The sequence below is a fragment of the Platalea leucorodia genome (genome assembly GCF_965183815.1).
Source record: "Platalea leucorodia genome assembly, chromosome: 5".
NCBI classification, from domain to species: domain Eukaryota; kingdom Metazoa; phylum Chordata; class Aves; order Pelecaniformes; family Threskiornithidae; genus Platalea; species Platalea leucorodia.
Genome location: NC_138827.1, coordinates 12,265,094 through 12,288,653, shown reverse-complemented (window position 1 = coordinate 12,288,653; position 23,560 = coordinate 12,265,094). Strand labels below are relative to the sequence as shown.

The window sequence follows — 23,560 nt, the reverse complement described above, 5'->3', positions numbered from 1 at the left end:
AGTGTCTGTAGCTAGCCATATAACTGTAAGAGCAATTTATTTATTTTTTTAAAGCTAAGGATTTTTTGGATTATCAGTAGCTGCTTACAGTGTATTGAACAAGATAGGAGGAAACTAATTGTTTAAAATATTTCTTCTGGAGTTTAATTAAATGTAAAGCCATGAATTGATACATACAATTTAGAAATTGCAAAAATTGCATACAGGCTACTTTATTTGATGCTTGACTTTAACTCTGCAACTAAAGAGTTTGTCGTGTACAATTTTCTATATAATGCTCTGCTTGCAAGAACCATTAACCAATGTATTTGTACTGGTACAATTCCCTTAGACCAAAGAGAGACACTTCATGACTACAGCTAGAATTAGCTTTGAATTTTTCATAAAGCCAACTGAAGAAGTTTCAAGAGACTCTTTCTTTCCATTGTTAATTACTGAGTTCTTTTTTTTTTTTTTTTTTAATGAAAAAGCCTACTCTAGTCTGTATGAAAGAGTTCTATGCTTATTTTTAGTCAAACAGAGCACTTTTTGAATATCGCATTGACAATATGGGCTTGGTCTTTGATATTAATGCTTCTGCAGCAGAAGCCACAAATACACCAGGAAAGTGCATTAGTGATTATAGGTGGGGAAAATATTAGAAATAATCATTTCTCAAACAGCGACAGAAAGTGGCTTAAAAACAGGAAGATGTATGTGTGTCAGGCAACTCAAAACTTACCTTTGGTGCATTGATCACTTCAATCTGGTTTTGTTACCAGACTCAGTGTGCACTTCTGAGCTCAGCCAAAAGGCTTTTTAGCTTTTAAAGAACAACTCTTTCACCCTCACACAATACTTCTAAGCAATATTTTGAACAAAATGGGAAAACTAGAGTCTGAGAGAACAGCCCAGATCTAATCCTGGTGTCAGGAGCTGTGTCTTGACTTGCCATCGTTCAATAATTCATATTAAGTAAGAATCAGCAGTACATGAATTTTAGCCCAGCCTTTTGAGGCCGTGAAGGTTATATCATTGTATTATCTGTTTCTTTTAATAACTTTTAAACCTGTCACTTCTTTCAGTCAAATCTGACAAAAGTACAGAAGTTCAAATACAACTAATTGTCTTGAATTGTCACGCAGATGGGTAGAGGAGAGAGACAAAGGTTGGCACCGCTCAGCTCCCGGAGGGTAGGATTAGCACATGGAGGAGGAGGAGGGCAGGGGGACAGCCAGCAGCCCTGGACTGGCCGCTGTGCGGGCTGTCTTTTGCCATGCAGGTATCACAGGGGATTTGTGGCATCTGCAGGTGGGTGATAGGACACAAAGGCACAGGAACCAGGCTGTATTAGCTCCATTACTCATAAAACAGACCGTTAATATTTTCTTATTGAAGTTTACTTTGAAGTTTTATAACTTTTCTCTCTAAGTGGGGGAATGAAAAGAAAAACACTTTTTGTAAGCCATCCCACTGGCCAAAGAAACAGAGGTGCCACTTCAAACATCCATACTGAGCCTCTGGTCCCACTGCCACCCGTGCTACCAGGGTCTTGCCCTTGGCTTCAGTGCTGCATGGTCTCACCCATGGGGGAAGAGTCATCTTTTAGATTGGCACTTTTGCATCGCTTATCTAGCGGGCCATCGGTAACCGGCTGAGAGCAACTCTGATGAAAAGACAGTAGGACTTGTTCTGACATCTGGTGTGGGATGTGGTAAGAGAGGATCTCGGCACTCCCATATCGCTGGTATCGCCAAACAGCTCTTAGGCCGCTCCAATCTGCTGCACCATCAGTGCAGTGCAGATCAGATCGCAGGCGTGGGGAACCAGAGCCAACTTTTCCTGTCCAACTTTTAAGATTATTATCTGGGTGATTACTAAAGTCTAAGACACAATGAATTAATACATTCATGTTTCCCAACTGGAGGTTTGTGCAAAGTGCCTGGATGAAAGAAATGTTTCTTTTATAACAGAACTAGGCATAGCAGAGCTGTCAGTTTAGATAGGAATCTTCAGCCAAAGTTAGAGTCTTTTTGTAATAAAGCTTTGTGATCTTCAATATTTTAGAGTCCCTGGACAAATGGGAGCGGCTGACAGTGGCTGATGCACTGGAACCTGTCCAGTTTGAAGATGGAGAAAAAATTGTTGTGCAGGGAGAGCCTGGTGATGACTTCTTCATTATTACAGAGGTAAGGTTGGCATCCTGATAAGCTCTGTCATTTCCTGGTAAAGATCAAGACTTTGTATTAAAGACATTTGGGTTCAGTTTAATCTCTTACTTCAGCATAAATCTGAAGTAACTCCACTAAAGCCAGGAGAATTGCTCAAAATTCAGATGAATTCAGACACCAGTTCCATGGAAATGTCTTAAGTGGGACGATCCCTGATTTCCAGTAAATCGAAGACAGAGAGGAATTTTGAGGTGTGTCTAGTATCTTTACTGTTTGAAGGTTTGTTTTCTGCATGAGATTTTTCTTGTTTAAATTGCCAGTACTTTAACAAGGCTGGCGAGCCACACAGTGCATTGATCATTGTTCCCAAAGGGACTTACAGGGGAAATCACAAACGAACATCTGTAAACTGGAGCAGGAGACCTGATCTGAAAATGGATAATTTGTTCTTTGTTTTGCCTTAAACTCAGTCCAAATGGCTGAGCCATTTTCCTGTTTACTCTCGCACAGGCAGACAGATCTGTCAGGCAGTTGAAAATGCTGACATCTTTTGGGGAGATTATCTGACACTTCAGTTCCACCATCTCACTTCTGCAAACAGATGCTGACAGGGTTTTTCCTCCCTCTCTGACATAAATATTTGGATCCTTGGTATCTCATACAAATACCTAGGCGCTGTGATATAACAAGTTATAAAAAGGTATTAGAGAGACTCAGACTAAGAATAACAAGACAGCATTAGGATATGATTGTATATGTATTGAAGTAGGAGCTTTTCAGTACCAGCTGCGAGTGTTCTTACACAAATCTATAGACAGGCAATGACCAACATATGGCTGTGTGGTGACAGTTCAAGTGCAAATCCCAGGCCAGATGTTACATGGCCAGCAACAAGGCAGTGGTGGAACAGGAGCTAGGAGGTAATCTGAATCCCTCACTGTGGGAAGAGGGTCAGATGGATGTAAGGAAACTGGTATCATTGTGTTGCCTTGGGATCCAGTTGTATGTATACAGAATACATCTCCGGCTCCATCAGGCTGCTGTGTTATGATGTGATTTAGGAGGAAAGATACCCAGCCTCACTCAGGCGATAAAGAGCTCGTACAGTGCCCATTCCAAATGGCTTAGAGGCCAACAGGTTTTTCTTTGATTGCTCCTTATCTGTGGATTTTTGGACAGGTGCCTCTACCCAAGGCAGTCAGAATTTGGTTACTAATCAATATCTGACACTTAAAATTCCATCCTTCTTTCCTCTTGAGTGTTGGAAATACTATTTGATTTATGAACATAGTTTCTTTTCTGATGCTCACAAAATTGTCAGTGCAAATAACTGCACCTGTATATTAACACAGTTAGACACTTAAGGAACTTCAATTATGCGACAAGCAGTGCCCCTTCAAAACAGTAGTGTCAGAATAAAGGAGACTAGGTATTAGATAGGGTTTTTTTTTTGTTAATAAGATATTTAGTATATAAGAAAAATTTAGGAAATATAACTTTTTTTCAGAAATATGGAATTTTTATTTCTACTAGTGTTACTAAGTGTGCTGTTATTCCTTGCAGCAGCATGAGACTAGGAAAACCTAATTTTCTTAGCCATCAAATCCCATGTGGAAAATTGGCAGCTTGCTTAAGAATTACCAAGGGCCTTTATTTTCCCCCTTTTGATGGAACAGCTGTTAAGACTTGAATGGGTAGAAAAGTATTAACTCTGCATACTGCATAATCATAAAGTATCTGCTCACCGCGCCCTTCCATTATAAATCTAACATTGTTTCTCACTTTGGAAATTGCCTATATTTTTCTACATTAAAGAATGAACATCCAGTATCAACTATTTCTTGTGCTGCAGCAGTATTTGTGCCTGCTCACACACAGTTTAAGCTTTGTATTTTAAACCTGATTTCACAGGAGTTTACATCTTTGATGTTAAACTTTTCTGCAGGAGAGTTGATGCAAGCCGCCAGGAACACATTATTCTACAAACTGGTTGAAAATAGTTTTGGCTGGTTTGTTGTCATAATATGTTGAAAAGTCATTAGCTTCTTTCATATGTTTTTTGATGTTTGTGGCCTTGTAATCCAAAACACTCAAAATGCAGCCAATTTGTTTGGCTGCTATATATGCAGAAACCATTTCATATATTACCAGAATGCTGCCTCCTTTGGAGTACAGTATGTCCAGTAGTACAAAGCTAAACTTTGCCACACAATTTTTGGGCAAGCTACTCATTTATTATAAACCATGTCATTCGTGGCATGCAAAAAAAGTTACCAATTTACAAAGCTGTGGTGCACCAGCATCACTAATACTGGTTCCAAGTGGGATCTTGTGACTGTTATCATTAAAAGGTTCTCTAAGACACCCAAGACTCACACATGGTTTTTAAATTGTTAGCACAATTTTGTATGAACTTCATAAATTAATCATTCATTTCTGGTTAGCCTGCAATGCTGCATTCCTATGTGACATCCCTTTGGGATACCATCTTTTGAATATATTGGTCCTGCAGAAGAACATAGCCTGTAAGTGAATTGGCACCTTCAGGATTTGCAGACTGAAATGCAACCATTAAACCCTTTTGAAAGGGAGACTTCTGGCCTAGGTGATGATCAAAAAACAATTCCTGCTTTAAGCCAGGATACCATCCTAGTTAGTACGGACAAGAATATTTAGTCACCCACTTCTGTCAAGCAAGCACATTCATCTTTTCCCCTTTTTTCTTGGTATAACCTTTTTTCATGGCTTTCTGTCCACTGTCTTATCTCCAGTTTTGCACAGATTGTAGCCGGGTGCAGGTTATTGAGGTGCAGGCTGTATGCATGAAAATGCTACAGTGCCCCATGAAGAGCAAGGCTGCAGCAGGAACTCAGCCAAGTCATGAGAATAACAGAAAATGTGCACAGGGAAGAGTCACAGGAAACCAGGACTTTTTAAGTTCACTGCTCACAAAGCTGTTTATGGTTCATTTTTTGTTAAAAAGTCTAATGAGAAAAGTATTACCCTGAGATTCTGGGACAGCTACACTTTTATTGCCATCCTAAGTCTTCACAGGCACCAGTAAGATGTTTACTTGCAGTAGGCTGGGTGCTTTTCCATTTAAATCTCAAGCAGCCTTCAACAAGATTTAGTTGTAATATTTAAAGGCTGTGATTTTTTCCAGAGATAGAATTATTTTAATGTTTATACCATATTCCTTAATTTGAAGATAGGAGCAGAAGTGAATGTCTGCTTACAAAAGCAAAGTAACTGCTTCTGTGAGATTGATTTACTGCACTTGAAATTGGTAATTTAAAAAAAAAAAAGAAAGAAAGAAAAAAAGAAGCAGCCCTGCCGTTTCTGTATTTTCAGATATTTCCAGGTCTTATTTTCCCACTCTGGTTTTCACACAACAAACTCGGGCTTTCCCAGACCAGACAGATGTGGAATGTATCTGCTGGATTCCAAGGTCATGGAATTATCCCATATGAGATTCCTGGCACAGAGGTGAAAAACTTTAAGCACCATGAAACAATTGTTGCCATAAAAAATTATATTTTGGCAAGCGTAAATCATAACAGATGTACAGTTTCTAACAAATAAATTTGCAGTTGTATTGTACACTGCCACACTGTGTACCCAGCAGTAGGGAGGATTTATTCATCTGACTTCAGATAACGCAAATATTTTTAGCTTGCATTTTAAAGTGGTAGCTTGCAAAGGCATGTGAGCTTTGCAGAGTTAAATATCCCAGCAAATGTTAAGTCCCTTTAAATGAAATGTCAGTTGAACGGGGGCTGATTTTATTCCCAACTTGTGCTTTGCCACTGACTTCAGTTTGAACAGTATTTCAAACTAGTGTAGTAGTGCTCTGGAGCTGGAAAGAAGTTAGTGTTTTTCTGGTGTCTAGGTTATTGAGAAAGGTAGTGACAATGGTATTAAAAATAGCGGTTATGATCATGTACTGCTCTCTTAAGTTCCGCTTTGAACTTGGCTGGGTGGCACAGCACCTCGAAGAAAGTCCGCAACGCAGCTGCCAAAAATGCGGGGACCTGCAGCCGTGAAGTGCCCTGCTGGGTTTTCCAGCTCCCACCCCTCCCCATGTCAGATCATTTGGATCTACTTGTCATGACCGAGCACCGTATACGGCACACGGATATTGTCACGGGACTCCACCGACTGTGCTCAGGGAGTGTTGTAATCTCAGCTGCATACGGAGAGCTTGCTGAAGTGCTGCCATATGGCCCTAATACTCCATAAAGTTTGACAGGGCTTAAGAAAAATGCATGCACAGACACAAACGTACGCAGGTGTAGGAGGAGAGAACAGCAAAAGGTTTATAATAGTGCCACACTGCGCCCGAAGAGCACAGCTTGTAACTGTCCTTTAAATGTGGTCTCTGTAGCCTGTCATCTCCTCGGAGGACAGTTTGCTTTAAGTGGTGCAGAAAGCAAAGAAATAAAACTGCATGAGGAGCAAAACATTTCCAATTAATAGTTGGTCGAGTTGCCCAGCGATAGCATGCAGCAGCCTAAAAATAAAAGACCTAAAAATAGAAGATAATTCACAGGAGAAAATTCAAGGAGAAATGGGACCATTGTATCAAGTATTTTCACATTAGATCTTGGTTTTAACCTTAAAAACTAGTATATTTAATTGTAGATTAGTGCTAAGTTACAGGGGGTAGTTGCACCCTCCTCTACAACTCCTTTGTGAAAAGCATTTAAAAAAAGCTGGGGCTTTGTGTTCTTTATTATTATCCTGCTGGTTAGAGAGGAGGCAGAGTCAGGGCATCTGATTTTCAGTCTCACCTGTATTATCAGTCCAGTCTGTGGGCAGAACGTTACCCTCCCTGTTTCCCCGTCAGTGGGAATAATCCTAATGGCACTTCATAAAGGTGAGCAAAAGCTTAATGGGAAAAGGCATAAAGTATCCGTCAGTACTGAAACCAGTCAGTGGTAATAGCAAAATTAGCAAATAAGAGAAACATTTTCATTGATAGTGCAGAAATCCTTCCAGTATTAATGCATAGAGCTGCCTGATTGACAAAAATAAATAAAATTAGTTGATAATGATTATTTGTCCAGCACTATTCTTGGCTGATTACATTGAAAACAGTCCTGTAATCCTCAGGGGGCTGCTAGCTTTCATGCTGCTGTTGACATTTCAAGTCAGGGCCACAAACCGGTTCCAGTCTGGGCAGGATCCACTGCGAGTTCTTGCTGAGAGTGTACTTGAGATACTGTCCTGTAGGTGAAATCAGTGTTTCCAGCCCCGCTGACACTCTTGGCATGCCATGGAGTGTCTCTGCACAAATGCAGTTCAAAGCCTGGTGAGGTGGAACAGTGTTTGTAAACTCTTCCTACCATGGTAACCTGCACCCACAGAGGAGGGTCTTCGGTCTAACTCAGAAGGGCGCTCCATTCTTCACAGAATTGGGCCTTTTTGTAGGAAAAGTTGACTTGGGTCTTAAATTGCACAACAAGCATCTGAAGATTCATGATTTAAAAGCTCCTTAAGAAGGAAAAGAAAAAAGAAAAATAATAGCCCAATTGTTTCCTGCTCTAAATTGTTGCTCTTTGACTTTCTAACCCAAGAGAGACCCCTTTGGCACCTACCCCTGCGACAGGCTGGAGAACTACAAAGTAAACTTCTTCCGTATGGTTAATGAAGTCACTGCCTTAGGCACACTCTGCTATCACACCTGATAATCTCTTTAAAAACACAGTGTGATTAATTATTAATTAGGAAGATGAATGTTGTCTAGAAAAGGAGTTTCAAAGGCTACAATCCGAACTGCTTAGTGTTACCGGGATTTTGTTGATACCGAAAATGTTTGTCAAAGGCAGGCTACAGCGACTCCTAATATCCCTAATAGACAAAACATACCGAATAAACAGAGCCAGCAGTCACTGAGGGCTCTGTACTTTACTTATTTTTAATTCCAGAGACCTTGTTTCCCGTAGAGCTCTTACAGGAAAGGTACATTCAATTTTGTTCAACAAGTGCTGGAGCAATAGCGTTTCCATTGGCCCTGCTTCAAAGTTCATCTGTGTTCAGGATGGCATTTTTAATGGCCAGCTGATGTCAAAAGATTGAAAGTTAGGTGTGTGATTGGGTCCCATCCTGACTAGGGATAAAGTATTTTGCTGAGTCAAAGGGGCTAAAACATCAGCTTAGTCCAGCTCTTGTTAAACTCAGTTTAACTTTGACTTCCATAGGCAGTGGATCAGGCTGTATATACATGCAATATCCACATACATGCAATCTTGAGCATATCCTTATCTTTCCTCTGGCAGAAAGGGACAGTGTTTCATAGGAGGCAACTGGCGGCTCCCCTTCTTCCCACCAGCCATGGAGGACCTGTCACCGATTGCAGGTTTTGGCCATTCCTTCCAACTCTTTTCTCTAGCCCAATAATAACCACCGCAATGCAGTCACCTATGGTAAATTCTGCAAAATCTGAAACCTCAGAACTGATGTACAATGGAGCATTTTCTTCACAATTTTGTGAAACTTCAGGTTAGCAAGTATTTCTAGTCTATTTTAGAACTTTGCAGATTTTGTTCCTCGTTTGTGGCAGAAACCAGGACAACTGTATGTAAATTCTGTGAGTTGCTATGAACCCAGAGACTGGAGAATAATGTATAATAGTTTAAAAATGTACAGTTAAAAAAATACTGTCAAACCCAGTCATGACTCAATCTTGAGTCCACAGTCAGAATTAAGTCCTCTTGCATCATCCTTCTCCAACACCATAAAGATCAGCTAGCTTTTATATTATGAAAATGAAGCTTTTTTAAAAAGAAGTCTGATGGGTAGGAAAACAATGTAAAAGCAATGTACACAGCCAACAGTTTGTTATGGAAAAATATTCTCACCTGGCTTGGCACATCCATGTAGTATGACCAAATAATTTTGGGAGTTGTAATGACTGGGGTATACAATATATGTAACCTTTTAAGTGGCTCTTTTTATCTTAGCTACTTATCTGTCTTACATGAACATCTCATGAACTTCATTGGGTTTATCCTCACTACAGCTGTGTGATGAGGTGTGTGAAGCAACCTCCGTGTTGCACGTTGTGGTCTGAAGCACAAGCACAAGAATTAAGATAGTTCTTCATTCCCGCTGAAGACAATCAATGGGAATTAAACACCTTGAAGGTCTGGACCTTCATGATGTTGCTCACAGAAGGTCTAAGGCAGAGCAGCAGTGTTAGCCCTATGGACAGAATCCCAGGCTGATACATAAACTGACCCTCCTTTTGCCTTTATGTTAAATTTTACCACCCCAAAATAATGGGTGTTATTTTCTAACTGCAGGTTATGTGGAAGTCACTTGCACTTTGTATTGCTGACTGAAATTTGTTTATTTCTCCCTTGTTTTTGTATAAAAGTCTTTCGTAAATCAAAGGTTGGCAAATAATAAAAACCCAAGATTATTTACTGGCTAAAGGAATATTTGCAGTGTCTTTGGCTACATAGTTCAAAGGGTTTGTCTTCTCTTGGAAAGTAGCCCTAGAACTGCTGATCCTTAGCTGTAACATAAAAGCCGTCCCAGGAATGATGCTATCAGCAGTCCCAAAGGGCTAAAATGGCAGCTGAGGAGCGATATGCTAGTGGTCTTCCAGGACATTGCGACTGAGAACATTGCTTATGCCAGCATCATGAGGTGCATGCAGGACTTGCTGTGTTACTCTGTGTCACTGGAAGTTGGTAACCTTAGGTCTTGAAGCAAAACCACTGGGAGGATGCAGTGTAGCCGTACTATTCTCAAAGGCTTAAAAGTAGTTTTCATAACCTCTCTTTTGCACATGCTATACCCAGCGCAAAAAAATGTGTATGAATGTTTCCCCAGTTCACTTTTGACATGACAACTTGTGTAGGAGTCTTCAGTCTCATTCAGCTGTAATTTAAAACATCTGATTTGTAAACCCATAAAATTGAAGTTTATGCTGGAAATACAGACACACCCTGGCCTCTTACCACTATAGGATATGTGGAAAACTGGGAGATCGTTTGGTGTGCAGAGAAGTAAAACCTGAAGTTAGTAATTGGCAGTTTCATTCTTAATATATACATGCTCCATTTGAATTTTCATAAAAATCAGAGTGCTAGATTTTCTCCGTCTTCAAAACAGCCTGTGACTTTCTATTTAGCTAATACTTGCTTTAAGGCATTGTTGGTGCTTTGACTCTTCTCTCTTTAGTCTTGTCCAGTAGTATCTTCCTACCATAGGAGTCTGCAAAAGCAGCGGATGTTCCCAGGTAACAAAATACCTCTTCGTGTGAGTAAGGAGAGCAGCACAGGCTGTTTACCCCTCAAGGTTTTCAGGAGGTTCCCAGAATCCTCATAAGCTCTTTTGGCATTGAAGACCGAGCTCACAAGCCCTGATTCAAAGCACTTAGTCAACATGACCAAGAACTTTATGGCCCGAGGCACGTTAAATCTAAACTGAAATTAAAGGCCTCTGCTGTCTCAGGAGCTAGGAGCTGTGTCCTGAGGCTCACCTGAGGAATACTTCTCTGTCTTTAAGCAAAAATACTGCAATGTAAACAAGACCTGAAATATAGTGGTGTCCAACCTGGTGGAAGAGGAATGGAGAATTTCCTAATCCCTGCTGTAGTTCAGCCCTTTCTCTGAATCATGTTAAAGCTGTCCCTTGCTGGGATGGCTTTTGTCCCTCCTCTGCAAAGACACCATTGAGATGACTGTAGATTTAGTGAAAGAATATGCCCCTTAGGGCTCATTCATTAGCTGTGTAGTGTGGATTTTGTGCAGCGTGCAAGGCTCTCTGCAGTGCTTCAGGAAGAGGCAACTTTGAGCACATTTTCTTCTGATTTTCAGAATTTGGTCGTTCGAATACAAAAGATTCGCCAACTGAAAGGACTTAAAGAGAGCTTTCCATGGGGGATTTTCCTGATCTCCATTATAAACTCCCTTCTCTCCTTTTCCTAGTTTGCTCCAAGTTTTATTTCTTGCTCAGAAGCTGCTGCCCTAGCTGGCCACAGCTGCTCGCCCAGCCCTGGTCACAGCATTAGTTATGAGACTTCAGTGATGATGTCTGTCTCAGCCTTTTGCTTGGTCTGGTTACTTCAGTATCTACAGAATGTTTTCACAAAGAAGCAGATGGTGGTAGGAGTAATTGGGCCGTAAAACAACATTAACAGCTAAAAACGATTTTCACCAGAAAGGATTTTGTGGGCAGGGTGAGGGAGGTTCAGCACTGTTTTCTTGTTTTCTCTCCTGTGCATTCAACCCTGCCCCTTCTGTAGGTGGTAGTGCTCTGCATGTCTGCTTCCAGGAGATGAGCCCTGTCAGGTCAGTCACAAACATGAACAGTTGATGAATAACCCATTATAGAGTCACTTTTATGTTGACTCAGTGGACGTTTCCTGGCTTCAGAGAGAGTCAAGATAATGGCTAGCTTTGTAGAAAGAAAGAATCTCTAAAATGCAACATTTTTTTTCCTTTGTGACTTTTATTGCTTTGTACGCTGACATGTCTGAGGGAGGAAAACAGTGCCTTGTTGCCAATAATCCACAGCGCTTGGCACAGGCGGTCTTTAAAATCTGGCACCGTGATGAATATTAATTCAGTTGTTTTCCCACAGAAGCTACTGATTAGTCAAGGCCAAGTATCACTGAGATGATTCATTAAAACCCGTCATCTGAGCCCACCTTTACTGAGCTTTTTGTTACCACTGAGACAGGTGGACTGAATGTGTAACAAAAGGGGAAACTAAAATCCTAGAGAAGGAATAAAGATAAAAATGCAGAGGGACCCCAAAGGCTGGGCTGTGGTGCAACCACTTCCCAGCTTTCTGGGCATGGAGCCAGGACAGCTAGCCAAGGAGGATCACACCCCAGGCAAGGGGCTCCTCCCATGGCTCAGACCTGGTATCCTTACCCCTGTGTCACCATCCCCTCGCTCCCAGGCTTCCCCGTCCCACTTGGCAACTGGTGGTATGGAAGAAAAGCACGGGGCTACTGTGGCACAGAGGCTGGGGAGCACAGAGGCCACCGTGGTGTTCCCCCATCTGATGATGGGGAATGATGATGACTGTGGATGAAGTCTTGGGTCCCCCAACATGCGGATACGCCTCTATCAGACAGCTGCGTGATCTAGCCTGATGTTAGCTCTGCTGCTGTGGCTCAGGGACAACATTTTGAAGTCAAAAGACTATAAAACGTCATGCTGTGATTCTGAAAAGCCTTTCAACTGAAGAGGCGTAATGAAAAAAATCCCAATTTTTTATTCTTTGTGCAAAACCCACTTTGTTTCACGTAGGTATTGCGGGGCTCTCCATGCATGAACCAAATTGCAGTTGGTGCAGTGTATTCTGCTTCTTTTGGCTTTTCACTATGTTTACTGGTCTCTCTCAAGCTGAATCTTGTCTTGTTCCATCTAATAAAAACATTTCTTTTACTTCAAGGGGAATACATTAGGTACAGCACAGGTTTAATGCAGACTGTATCAAAGAAACACTGAAGGGGAAGATTGTCTGAGATACTGCAATAGGAGGATGAACAAACGATTGAAAAGGTCTTCCCATGTCAAACATCTATGATTTTAAATACTAAACGATCAAGGCAAAGGCGTTTCCTGGTGATTAATGATGGGCTGGGTGTAGTCATGTCTGGGCCTTAACCCTGGCCTCTCGTATATCCCTAGGAAATGCCCTGTGGCTCAGTTGTTTCTGCTGTTTTAAGCTACACTTGGTTTATGATTGATTGTCATTTTTAAAAGTACCTTTATATTTGTGGCTATTTCGGTGACTGCTCTAGGCAGCTTTGTTCCTCTCTCTCGGGTCTGGATGTTATTCCTAAACCAATATAAATGTGCCGAGGTAGCAGAAGTGGTGGAAGTTTAGACATACATAGAGTAGTCTTATGCAGCTGTGATATAGCTGGTACACACGGCAAACTGCAGATTGTTTGATATCAAGCATGGCTGTCGAGCTAATGTATAGGATTTGTGCCAGCTGGGTAGTAGTGTGTACTTTCTGTTGTTGCTAGATTGCAGTGGGCATTAGTGTTGTTGAGAATTATGACCAATAAGAATATGATGCATTAATGTTACAATGTTATGATGACTACATAATGATAACCATAGACGTTGTCACTGCGGTTGTTTCACTGTAAAGGCACTTTCTGCAGCACTGTTCTCTCTCACGGAGCTGGGATGGGTACCACGCTGCGCCCGTTATTACTATAATGCTGCCTTTTGAGCTCATTTGACATTGCACTATTAATCCTAAAGATATTCCCAAGGTGCTGGCTTTCTGAAAATCCGCTGAAATCAGTGGCACTCAAAATTTCCAGAGTCATGGCCCAATTTAAAAAGCTAAATGCATAAAATATTGTATATTTGTTTTCTAAAGCTGTCAGTAGCACATGGTTTTGTTTTGGGCATTGGCATTGTCTCATCTCTGCGCTGTAATCTGCAGTGAACCCTAATGGATGCAGAAACGAACTCACTTGCCAGAGACAGCAAACCAAACAACCACCACCTTTTCAGTCAGTGCAAACCTGGGGTCTGTTCTTGTAGCCCTTACCCGCTCAACAGTCATTACAACAGGCGCCTCATAAATGATAGTCATAAAGTTTGCGGAACTGGACCACAGTTGCTTTGAGGTTTCACGTCAGATAACCAAACTGATTTAAATGATCATTTTTTAAAGTGGACATGAAATATTAGCTGACAGATCTTAGCAGGCTTGCAGATTCACTAGGCAATCACTATTTCCAGGAGTTTTGTAGCATCGGGGCCTGTAGCTTTTGACTGTCCTTAATGTAAGGTAATGGAGATGCTCTAGGAATGATTTAATTGCATGCATGAACCAGTAAGCAGGCAGATATGACCAAATCAGGTGTAATTTATCATGGTCATAGCTATGATAGTGTAAGAACATTGCCCAGACAGTGTTTGTAGACAGGTAAATGCTATCTTTTATTAGATATATCTGGAGAAATAGGCAACTTGGAGAAAGGCATGTGTGCCCAAAAACTCTTCTCCCTTTTCCAGGTATGCTATTTGGTCTAATAAAAGATATTACTTCCACAAACCTCGTCTTGCCTGCAATTAAATAAAATACTCCCAGAATCATACTGTGTGAAAGATCTTTTCATTCATTTCAGATCTGTTATAGCTTCCATTAAAACCAATAGGAGCCTCTACATCCAGTCCCGTCTGCTTCGCCATGTGAAGAGGAGCATTTTATACCACTTCACAGCCTTTTCGTTCGTCTTTTGTAGTAACTTAGCAAAGATTTCATAGCGACATTTAATGAGGGTTTGTGCGACTGTGGAGTGAGGGGAAACTTATCTTTTGAACGTGTGAATTATGGAGTGTGCAGATTAACAAAGTGAGAAAGAGCAAAGGTATGTTCATAATGGCAATTGACAGTTAATAGCAATAGCAGATGGATTGGCCTGACCTTTTCCATCTCTAATTCTATAGACCGCGCTGCTCTTTTCTAGTGGATGGTGAAGAGGAAAACAAAATAGGCTAGAAAAACTTTCTAAGCTCAAAACTAGGATAAAAATGTAACATTTTGAGGGCATCGGGAAAAAAACCTGTCTTCTGTGCTTTTCTTTAAAATAGCAGTAAGTAAAAAAGGTATGAAATAAAAATGGAAAGAGAAATAGTAACTTCCTGCTTATGAAAATTAAAATTCTTTTCCTTAAAAAGTAGAAATTTATTCTGTATACTTAGTGTATCAAAAGGACATAGACATTGATGTTGCATACACTCATGGGAGAATAAATATTCTTCAATTTTAATAATGATAAATATGTCCTTTATTACAGATGGAGCCTCACTATATTTTTTTACTGATTGCTGTATCTTTAAAATGGGAGGTTAGCCCAGCAAGACCAAAACATCAACAAGATTGACTTTTAAACCAAAAAGATTTTAAAACAGTGCTGAATTTCCCTTCCCACCCACTGCTCCTGGTGAAGGACCATACTGCACAGCCTGTCCCACCCAGAGGTAACATGGACATATCACTGTCCACCACATTTTGCCTTGTGCTGCCTGGGAATGATCCCATCCGATCTGCTGAGCTGGAATACAGGAAGAAATACAGGATTTCAGTTTTTAGCATCATGAACACTTGCCTTTTGTAGCCAGGTTAGTTAGGCCAACTGCTGGCTTTAGGATTCATACTTAAATATAAAAATAGGGCTCCTGAAGCAATTAGTGCTTATAAGTACATGCAGGATAAGGCCTGGGAATCTCAGTGTTGATCCAGATGGGTCACTGTCTTTATGCTGTAGGATGCCTCACTCATCTGTATGGTCCGATAGTTTAAAAGTGAAACATTTATCAAAATCTCATTACTTTGGAGAGGATGGGAACTCATGGATTATAAACCTTAATTTATTCTTTATAACTTAAATTATGGTGCCGTATCTAAGCCATAAATTTTTACAAAACAAACTGCTGATGCATTTGAAAGACACAAATAAATACTCTCAGCACTGTGACAGAGCAGTGATGGAGAGAGTGAGCAGGTGCGTGGGGTGAGGATGGCAGAGAGGTGGTGATGGCACATTGCTTTTGGAACTGCTACTCTTGTTGTTTTTGCAATAAGATGCCCGTATTTACTTGGAGGAGAGGAGAGAAGGTTAATGATATCGGTTCCTGGGAATACAGGCACTCCCCAGTGACTGAAAGGGAATATTCCTGGACCCACCGAAGATCATCATTTCACTCCCAAGCGTCTGCTAGCAGAAAGACATGCCTGTCTGCTTTCAGTTTAATATCGTCGCAAAGTCCTGATTTATTAAATGGTGTCAGACTTCTCGACAGTCTTTGAGTCTGTGCTCTGTAGGTTTCTCTCAGTGGTGTAGGAGGCTGAAATGGCTATCGGTGTACAAGAGAGTATTTTAAATTGAGCAGCACTAAATAGCCTGATCCTGCAAATCTAGGATCGTGCAGTTTATTTCAGAGAGACTGGTCTTGCCAAGTTTTGTGTGCCACTTAAGGGGAAATCTTTCCCACTGAGACCAAATGCTTTTTGAGGGTGAGAGTGATAAGCCCCTTGAATCCTTGCTAGATAATGCCCATACCTCCCGGGACAGGTCTCAGGAGATTTATTCAGTTGTATCATTTATAAGAGGTAGGGTTTGCTAAAGCACAAGAAGGACAGAAAGCTCAAAAACTGTGTCAGAAAGATTTGACAAGTAAAGTAAAATGAAATACAGCCATGAAACCTGTGATGGGACCAAGGGTAGGGGTCAGCACTGAATTAATTTAGTATGACTACTTCATTAAGTATATGGATAATAAGGGATTGTTTCTGTAGTATTTTATTCTGGATTATTTTATTTCTGTATTATTTTTGCCCTGGTTACACTGGTCGTTTACAGCGGGACTCTTCCTCTAATACAGTCAGAATAGCATTGTTTCCAGAGATAAGACACGCAAAGTGAAGGTGATACAGGTAGATAATTATAAATACATCTTCTTTGTTTCATGGTGTGGACAGCCTTCCCGTGAAGGTCACTCTGACAATGCTCCAGGATGTACTTGTGGAGCTGGTGACTTGTGCAACGAGAGGCCAAACGGCATAATCAGATCTTACATCTGGGTGCTTGCTGTCAGGGTTTCAGGAAACTTCTTTTGCTCCGTGATAGACCTGTTCTCACTGGGCAACGGGAAAAGCCTATGTGACTGTTGAAACAAGAGTGGAAAAATATGTATCTGGAATATGCATTGCTTTATCCTGCCAAGCCAAGTGTTTATTGTGGAGGCCAGACACATCTGTCCTCCTCCAACAGATATCATGGTGTTTCTTGGATTAAAAAGGCCGACTGTAGTGGAACAGTGGAAGAAATTGCTTCAGAAGACTGACTTACTGGAGTCCTATATCATATGGACCCTGTCAAAAAAATACTAGCCACAATAAAAACTGACACTTGGGGAGATGAAAGCAATATTGCTTGATATTGTGATTACCTTTATGGCAACGTGCTCAAGGTGGGCAGCAGGGAATTGAGTCCTTTCTTTCTTTGACCTGGGCAGTCAATATGATTACTTTGGGGATTTTTTTGTTTTATGTAATAAACCATCTGTAATAAAAGTTTAAAAAAAAAGTAGTTTTGGGAAAGAGACTGGAGACATGGATTGCAGACAGCTATTTGGGTCAAGGGGTTAGGTTTTTGCCAGGCTCCAGATGGGGACGGAGAGGAGGACAGGGGCTGGAAGCGATTCTGAACCTGATCCTGTCTACATTGCACAGGCAATAAGAACAGCATCAATGTAGTGAGCTGCACCTGATCTGAAGTTTGGCAAGAGAGACGTCGATATATGCATTATTCCCTGTATGGGGTATTTCTGAGAATGCTGCTTACGAATGTGTGTTTGTTCTGAAAACTTGCAGTAAGTGTGAATAACAAAACTCATTACACTATCTTTGCATTTTCATGCCCTTGCAGATTTACTGGAAGATCTTGGAAAACAGCAGCTTTGGCGGAACAATTTCGTTATATCAAGGATAAGGAATTTTTGCTGGAAACTTGACAAGCACCAAATCACTTTCTCATATCCAGTTCTTTCAGTTCCTTCTGTGGATAGCCTAATACTTGCTGTGGACAGTTTTATGTGCATGGCGTGTTTTAATGGTAGATAAAACCCCAAACAAACCCCACAAAAGACCAAACCCAACCTTACCCTCTATGTTTGGCTTATTTTTGAAAAACCTTGCCCTGTTCAGGTGCCCTTGCTCATGCACGTTGTGCCAAGCACATGCTTCTGTATCTTCTGCCATCAGCTGCCTGGCATATTAAGAGTGAAAGCATTGAAGATGAGAAGAGTTTTGTGATTGTTTGCAAAGGGTCCTGAATTTACAGCCCTAGTGTTTCTTCATTATTCTTGTAATACTGATATGGCATGATGGGGCGGAACAGTAAATTGTCATGACCAATGTAATGTGTTGACAGTCTGACATCTAGGGATTTACATTAAGCACAGGTTACCGCTAATGGGCAAAATGAGAAATTACAACTTCTAATGGGTCAGATTAATTTGAGGTACTTCCAAGTCTGTATAAAAACCATCAGATGTTTAGCATGTATCAAACAATACTGGCACATTATTTGATTTTTGTTTCTGGTTCCTGGCATCAGCAGAAATAAGATTTCCTCTTCATTAATATAGCACATAAAGCTTACATTATAAGTTAACCTAGAGAGTGGCCCAGCAATTTGTAAAGTATATGGGCTTAAAAATAACCCTGTTTGTTATGAAATAGGACATGATGCCATACAACGGTATTACAGCAGCTTAGTGGTGCTTGTTCAGAAGAAAGCAAATTATGATCATTTGCTACACAATAATGGATGTTCTACCACTCTTGGTTATTCCTGGGCCCCTCAGGTCCTAGAAAAATGAAAGCTAGACCTGAAGCAGCCTTACATTGCTGTTCAGATTTGCAATTCAATGACAATGGCTCGAATACTATAAGGTGTATTTAAACACAGTGCAAAGGTGAAGGGCCGGTTCTGCAGGGTGCTGAGTGCCTCTAACTGCATTGAAGCCAAGGTGTACCAGGGTGCTCAGTGTCTCCTCAAGCCCCCCACCATACCCTGAGGCACACAAGTTTCTTTTGGTGCAAGGAAGCTGCAGGATGTTTGCAGCCTGTGAATCTGCACTGAATACTCTGCACTGGAGCGAGGTTTATGCTCCGAGCTGGGGTGGTCCTGCAGCTGGTTACAGGCACCGACAGCGCCGACGAGCCAAGCAATACAAGACTTGGGTGTTAAACTGCAGACTGAGGGCTGTGATATTTTCCAATAACTGGCATCAACCTTCCAAGCACAGTCCACATTACTGTGTCTCCTCCCCTTCCCTGTCCTGGTTGGGACAGGATCAGCCCCCACGTATTACTTTCCAAGCTGAAAATCTTAAAAAAACATTATTGATGCTCTCCAACTGCACTGTCAAAAAATGGCTCTCCAGTCTATTTAAAAATCTTGGCTTTTAAAAATCTTTTTAATTTCAGTTAAAATTAAAATACGTTAACATTTTGCCTTTTCCTATGCTTTTGGTTTGGGCTCAGAAGATAATTTCTTATGTTACTGTAATTTTTTTCCAGAAAAGCAGATGCCTTCTCTAGTCCTCTACAAAAGCTTTATGCCACAATAATTTAAGATTTCCTCCAGGTTAGAATATTTCTGCATGTAAAACCTCTTTGAAGGTTTAAATAGACTGTAACTGAGTTTTGACATGTATTAGCACATGTCAAGTACAGCAGTTATTAAGGGTAGTGGAGACAAGACACATTCCATCTCTGCAGCGACTGACTCGCAGGTGTCCAGATCACTACAGGCCACAAGCGGGCAAAGCCACTAAAAAAAAAAATCACCCTTTGTTGCAAGAAGCATTAAAAACTCCCTTTACCAGCCCTTTCAGCAATAGATCCAGTGAATGATCAGGTGAGGAATAAACTCTAGTTGCTGTCTTACAAAACCATGCCCCAAGACTGTGACTGGGAAAATTGCCTTTTTATTCCTTATGATGTAAATCTTCTCCGCATCTCTTGTAAGGTTCTGCATCCACCCAGAACATTTATAAACTATATCAAAGCATGCATTTGCACAGGATGATCTGCATTAGTTCAATAGGATTTACTGAATTCTGTCCTGTGCCTCTTCTCTTGTGTGTGAGCTGAATCTGTCTGCATCCAAACGATTCATAAGAGAGAAATCAAGTTTGCCATACTGATGGATATTTTTAATTCTTTAATTCCTTTCATTCAAATATAATGTCATCTCTCCCATAGCAGAACTAAAGGAGTGTGACATGCAAAAGGAAATACTCAGGACTTGATACTTTTTAAAGCATAACAGGTTTAAGCAAAGCCAACTGACTTTCTGCACTTCTCTTCCCAGGGCACAGCTTCTGTTCTGCAGCGCCGGTCTGACAATGAGGAGTACGTTGAAGTTGGAAGACTTGGTCCATCGGATTATTTTGGTAAGAAAATTCAGCTTAAGTACGGTTCAGAAAGACAGGCACATGCAGTTGTATCAAGTTGTTGTTGTCTTAATTAGTGTTCTCCTCTTTTACAAGCGAGGGGTTATGCGTAGGTCAGCTGCTACTTTCAGCAGTACTGAGAGATTTCAGTGAAGCTGAAACCATTCCTTGGTTTACACCAGTGTAGCTGACGGGAGACAGATCCAGAATCAGCAAAACAGTCTGAAAGCATTTGTTTTCAAAGGCATTTTACATGCATGCATTATGCATATGTAATGCATTTGTACTGTCAACAGAATTATGTAAAGTGTCTATCAAGATAGATATAAAGGGAGATGTTCTACAACCAAAGCAACTGGATGGTGGCTAGAACATGCACTCTCCGAAAAAGAGGCACAGGGCGTGTGACAGTGTATTTATCCTTATTTCCAGGTGAGATAGCGCTACTGCTCAATCGTCCCCGGGCTGCTACGGTGGTGGCACGCGGACCCCTGAAGTGTGTAAAGCTGGATCGGCCCCGCTTTGAACGAGTGCTTGGTCCTTGTTCCGAAATCCTCAAGAGAAACATTCAGAGATACAACAGTTTCATTTCACTCACCGTCTAAATGGTTCCTTCTGGAAAGCTGCCTTTGTGTGACCTTGTGCACTTAAATTTGCTCTGTGCAGCTCCATGGCTTTATGAAGAAAAAAAAAGTGTGCATTTTATGTGTATTTTTTCTGTTTATGTCACATAGTGGATGTCAGTTCAAATCTCATGTATCATGTAAGTAGGAAGACAACTGTTTGGATAAGACTAGCTTTGGGGAAGATTAGCCTCTTGGCTTGCAGGCAAGATTTTTACCTATTGTTGGATTTTATAGCTTAAAACTGTGTTTTTAACTATTTAACATACATATGAATTTCTATTATTTCCCTCATTATCTTTAAAGTTGGTCTTATTCACCTTTTGTCAAGCTTCTTTGATCAAGCGATGTCCCTCTGCCTGTCACTTTCAAAAGACTTTTCACTGGTTATGGACCGGAGGTTTCTGAAATCCCACAGGATGAGTGCCAGTCGCGCGCAGTTTAAGAGCGAAGGTCGGAGGAAGGTTGTGATCATTCCAGCAAGCCAGGGAAAAGTAGAGCTTTTGAGTCATTTTATGTGTGGCTTAGATAGAGGGGCCATATTCCTCCGTGTTACAAGCCCTTTCAGGTCTGCTTTGTAGGATCTGCTAAGACAAACAGCCTGCTCCAGTCTTCTGGACAAAGAGGTCAAGGGACAATGGCTTGTAAGAATTCAGATGGTGCCTTTAGGACCTAAGTTATTTGTCCTCAGCTTTTTTTAAATGAGGGTTTGCATTAGATCCCTTAAAAGTCCAATGGGAACTTCTCTGCTGAATTAAGTGGACTTCGAAACATATTTATCTGCAGCAGAGTGTCCTCAGCAACTTCTCTGAATATTATATGAAATGCTGAAGAGATGGTGCCAGGTGTACATCAGGGGCAACAACAGCAGTTTGTTTTTAATAAAGTCCACTTAATTAAAATCAAATGCCTTTCTTTTAGTATATGACTAAATTTTAGGAATTTTTAGGATTTTCTGAAAGCCAAACACATGCTTCAGAATGCTGCCTCTCCTCCAAAAGACGTGTGTTGCATAAAAAAAAGCACCAGGATCTTGCAAGAAGCTCCTAGAGCCCAGCTCCCTCCAGGTGCGTGCAGCCCCGCTGGCAGGTGTTGCTGCCCTGCCTAGACATGGGTCTCCTCTTGAATGGAGCTTGTTGCAGATCCAGACCTTGCTCTGCTGTGCAGCCCTCAAGGATGGGAACATTTATATTATTCTTTGGGAAGCTCTTCCTTTGAAGGAAAACTTGTCTTTGCTAACAGCAGCAAAGGTCTGCATCTCAACTACCCTAAATAGCACTGCCCGCTTTTCAGTTGTGGCAAAACTCTGTTTCTTCTTTATGATAACATTCTTGTGGGTAAATCCGAACTTTCTGTACCTTTTACATGCCAAAGGTTACGCAATGAAATAAGGCAGCAATCTCCCTTTTGAAACTAGAGGTGTTAGTGAAGAACATGGCTAAAATTACTCCTACTGACGTGCAGTGTGCTTTCTTCTTTGGAATTAACAAAGACTAACTTGGGACTTTCCTATCGACTCCCACCAAGAGGGCCCAATATTCCAGTAGCTGCCCACAGTGGTTCTTACAGAGCTGACTGCTTCTCCACTTCAGACTCCTCATCACTTCAAGGTGCTTAATTTATTTCAGCATATTTTCAGTGGTCCTGTCAGTGTATATTTGTTGCTACTATTTATTATGATTATGTTACACTTCTTGCATGTGTTATTAAATATGACCATTTACATTTTTCACCCTTGCAATTTTTATCACGTACATTTATATAGGCAGACCCCCATTATATATATAGATAAATGTATATGCATTTGCAAAACTTTTGATTTGCTTCACTGGTTTTGTATTATCTTGTGCAATTTTTGAAAGAAATATTTTTTAAAGGTTACCAGTCACTCATGTATGTTCTTTTACCTATTGCATTTCTGTTGTATTGGTAAAAAATTGTGAGTGTTTCACATAATACGCAAGATACATTTCTTGTTAAACTCCAAGTGTTAGCCTCACTGTTTAGAAGTTTCTCGAGCACACACACCCTGCACAGATTCTTTACTTTAAACCTTTACAGCTCATGGAAAATACATTTGAATTATGGTTCTGTTATAAGCAAGCTCAAGAGAAGTGTAACCATTTAACACCAGGATTCCTGTGCTTTAAGTGGAACAAAATGATATTCGATGACATTTTAAAGATAATTGTAATATTTGCAGTGGATGATGGGACAGAATTACGGTATGAATAAAATTCTTCTACATTATATGTGGCTGTTGTGGGTTTATTAATAATGGGAGTCTGTATGAATAGAAGTCATGTTCTAGTTAAAATCTGCATATCATAAAAAGTTTGAACTCTACTGAAAATAATCAGATGCAAAGGGACAAAAAATAGACCAAGAATCCCAGTGCTATATATAGTAATGGAAACCAAACTGGTTTTCTGGAGGATTAGCATGAAGAAAAAAATTTCTTGTGTTGAAATGTAACCATATATGTCTACATGAAGACATAGGGGTTCAAGGTGTCTCTCGGACCTTCATGCTGTTGTTTAGGTGCCGGTTCAGCCTGGCATTTAAGCACATGTGGAACATGAAGTATGTGAGCTGTCTCGCTGGTTGTAGGGACCCTGTGTAGAGCTTCGAAACCCACGGGGCTGCTGCTGAGTCTGCTGTACAGCCAGCGGGAAGAACGGGGGAAGAACAGACTCTTTCTCAAATACCAATGCTTTTCCTTTATCCCCCCAGTATCAAAGACAAAGCCCATGGCCCCGACCACACTGGGGATCTGTCCCAATCGTTCCTCTCAACTTCTGGCCATGCGTGGATTTTTAGAAGC

The 23,560-nt window shown here is 40.9% G+C and overlaps 1 protein-coding gene across 3 annotated transcripts in view; it reads left to right on the top strand.

The window, feature by feature from the left end:
• The window catches only part of PRKAR1B (protein kinase cAMP-dependent type I regulatory subunit beta), a 103,149-nt gene extending 80,249 nt beyond the window's left edge, over positions 1-22,900 (top strand). For 2 of the 3 annotated variants that reach the window (XM_082311739.1, XM_082311738.1), the window contains exons 9-11: positions 2,047-2,168; positions 20,032-20,113; positions 20,546-22,900. In XM_082311739.1, the coding sequence (XP_082167865.1) occupies positions 2,047-2,168; positions 20,032-20,113; positions 20,546-20,718 (377 nt within the window). In that variant the 3' untranslated portion in view covers positions 20,719-22,900. Of the gene's footprint in view, positions 1-2,046; positions 2,169-17,577; positions 17,681-20,031; positions 20,114-20,545 lie in introns of those variants that run through there. The other variant, XM_082311740.1, reaches the window with a different exon arrangement.
• Positions 22,901-23,560: the final 660 nt, after the last annotated feature.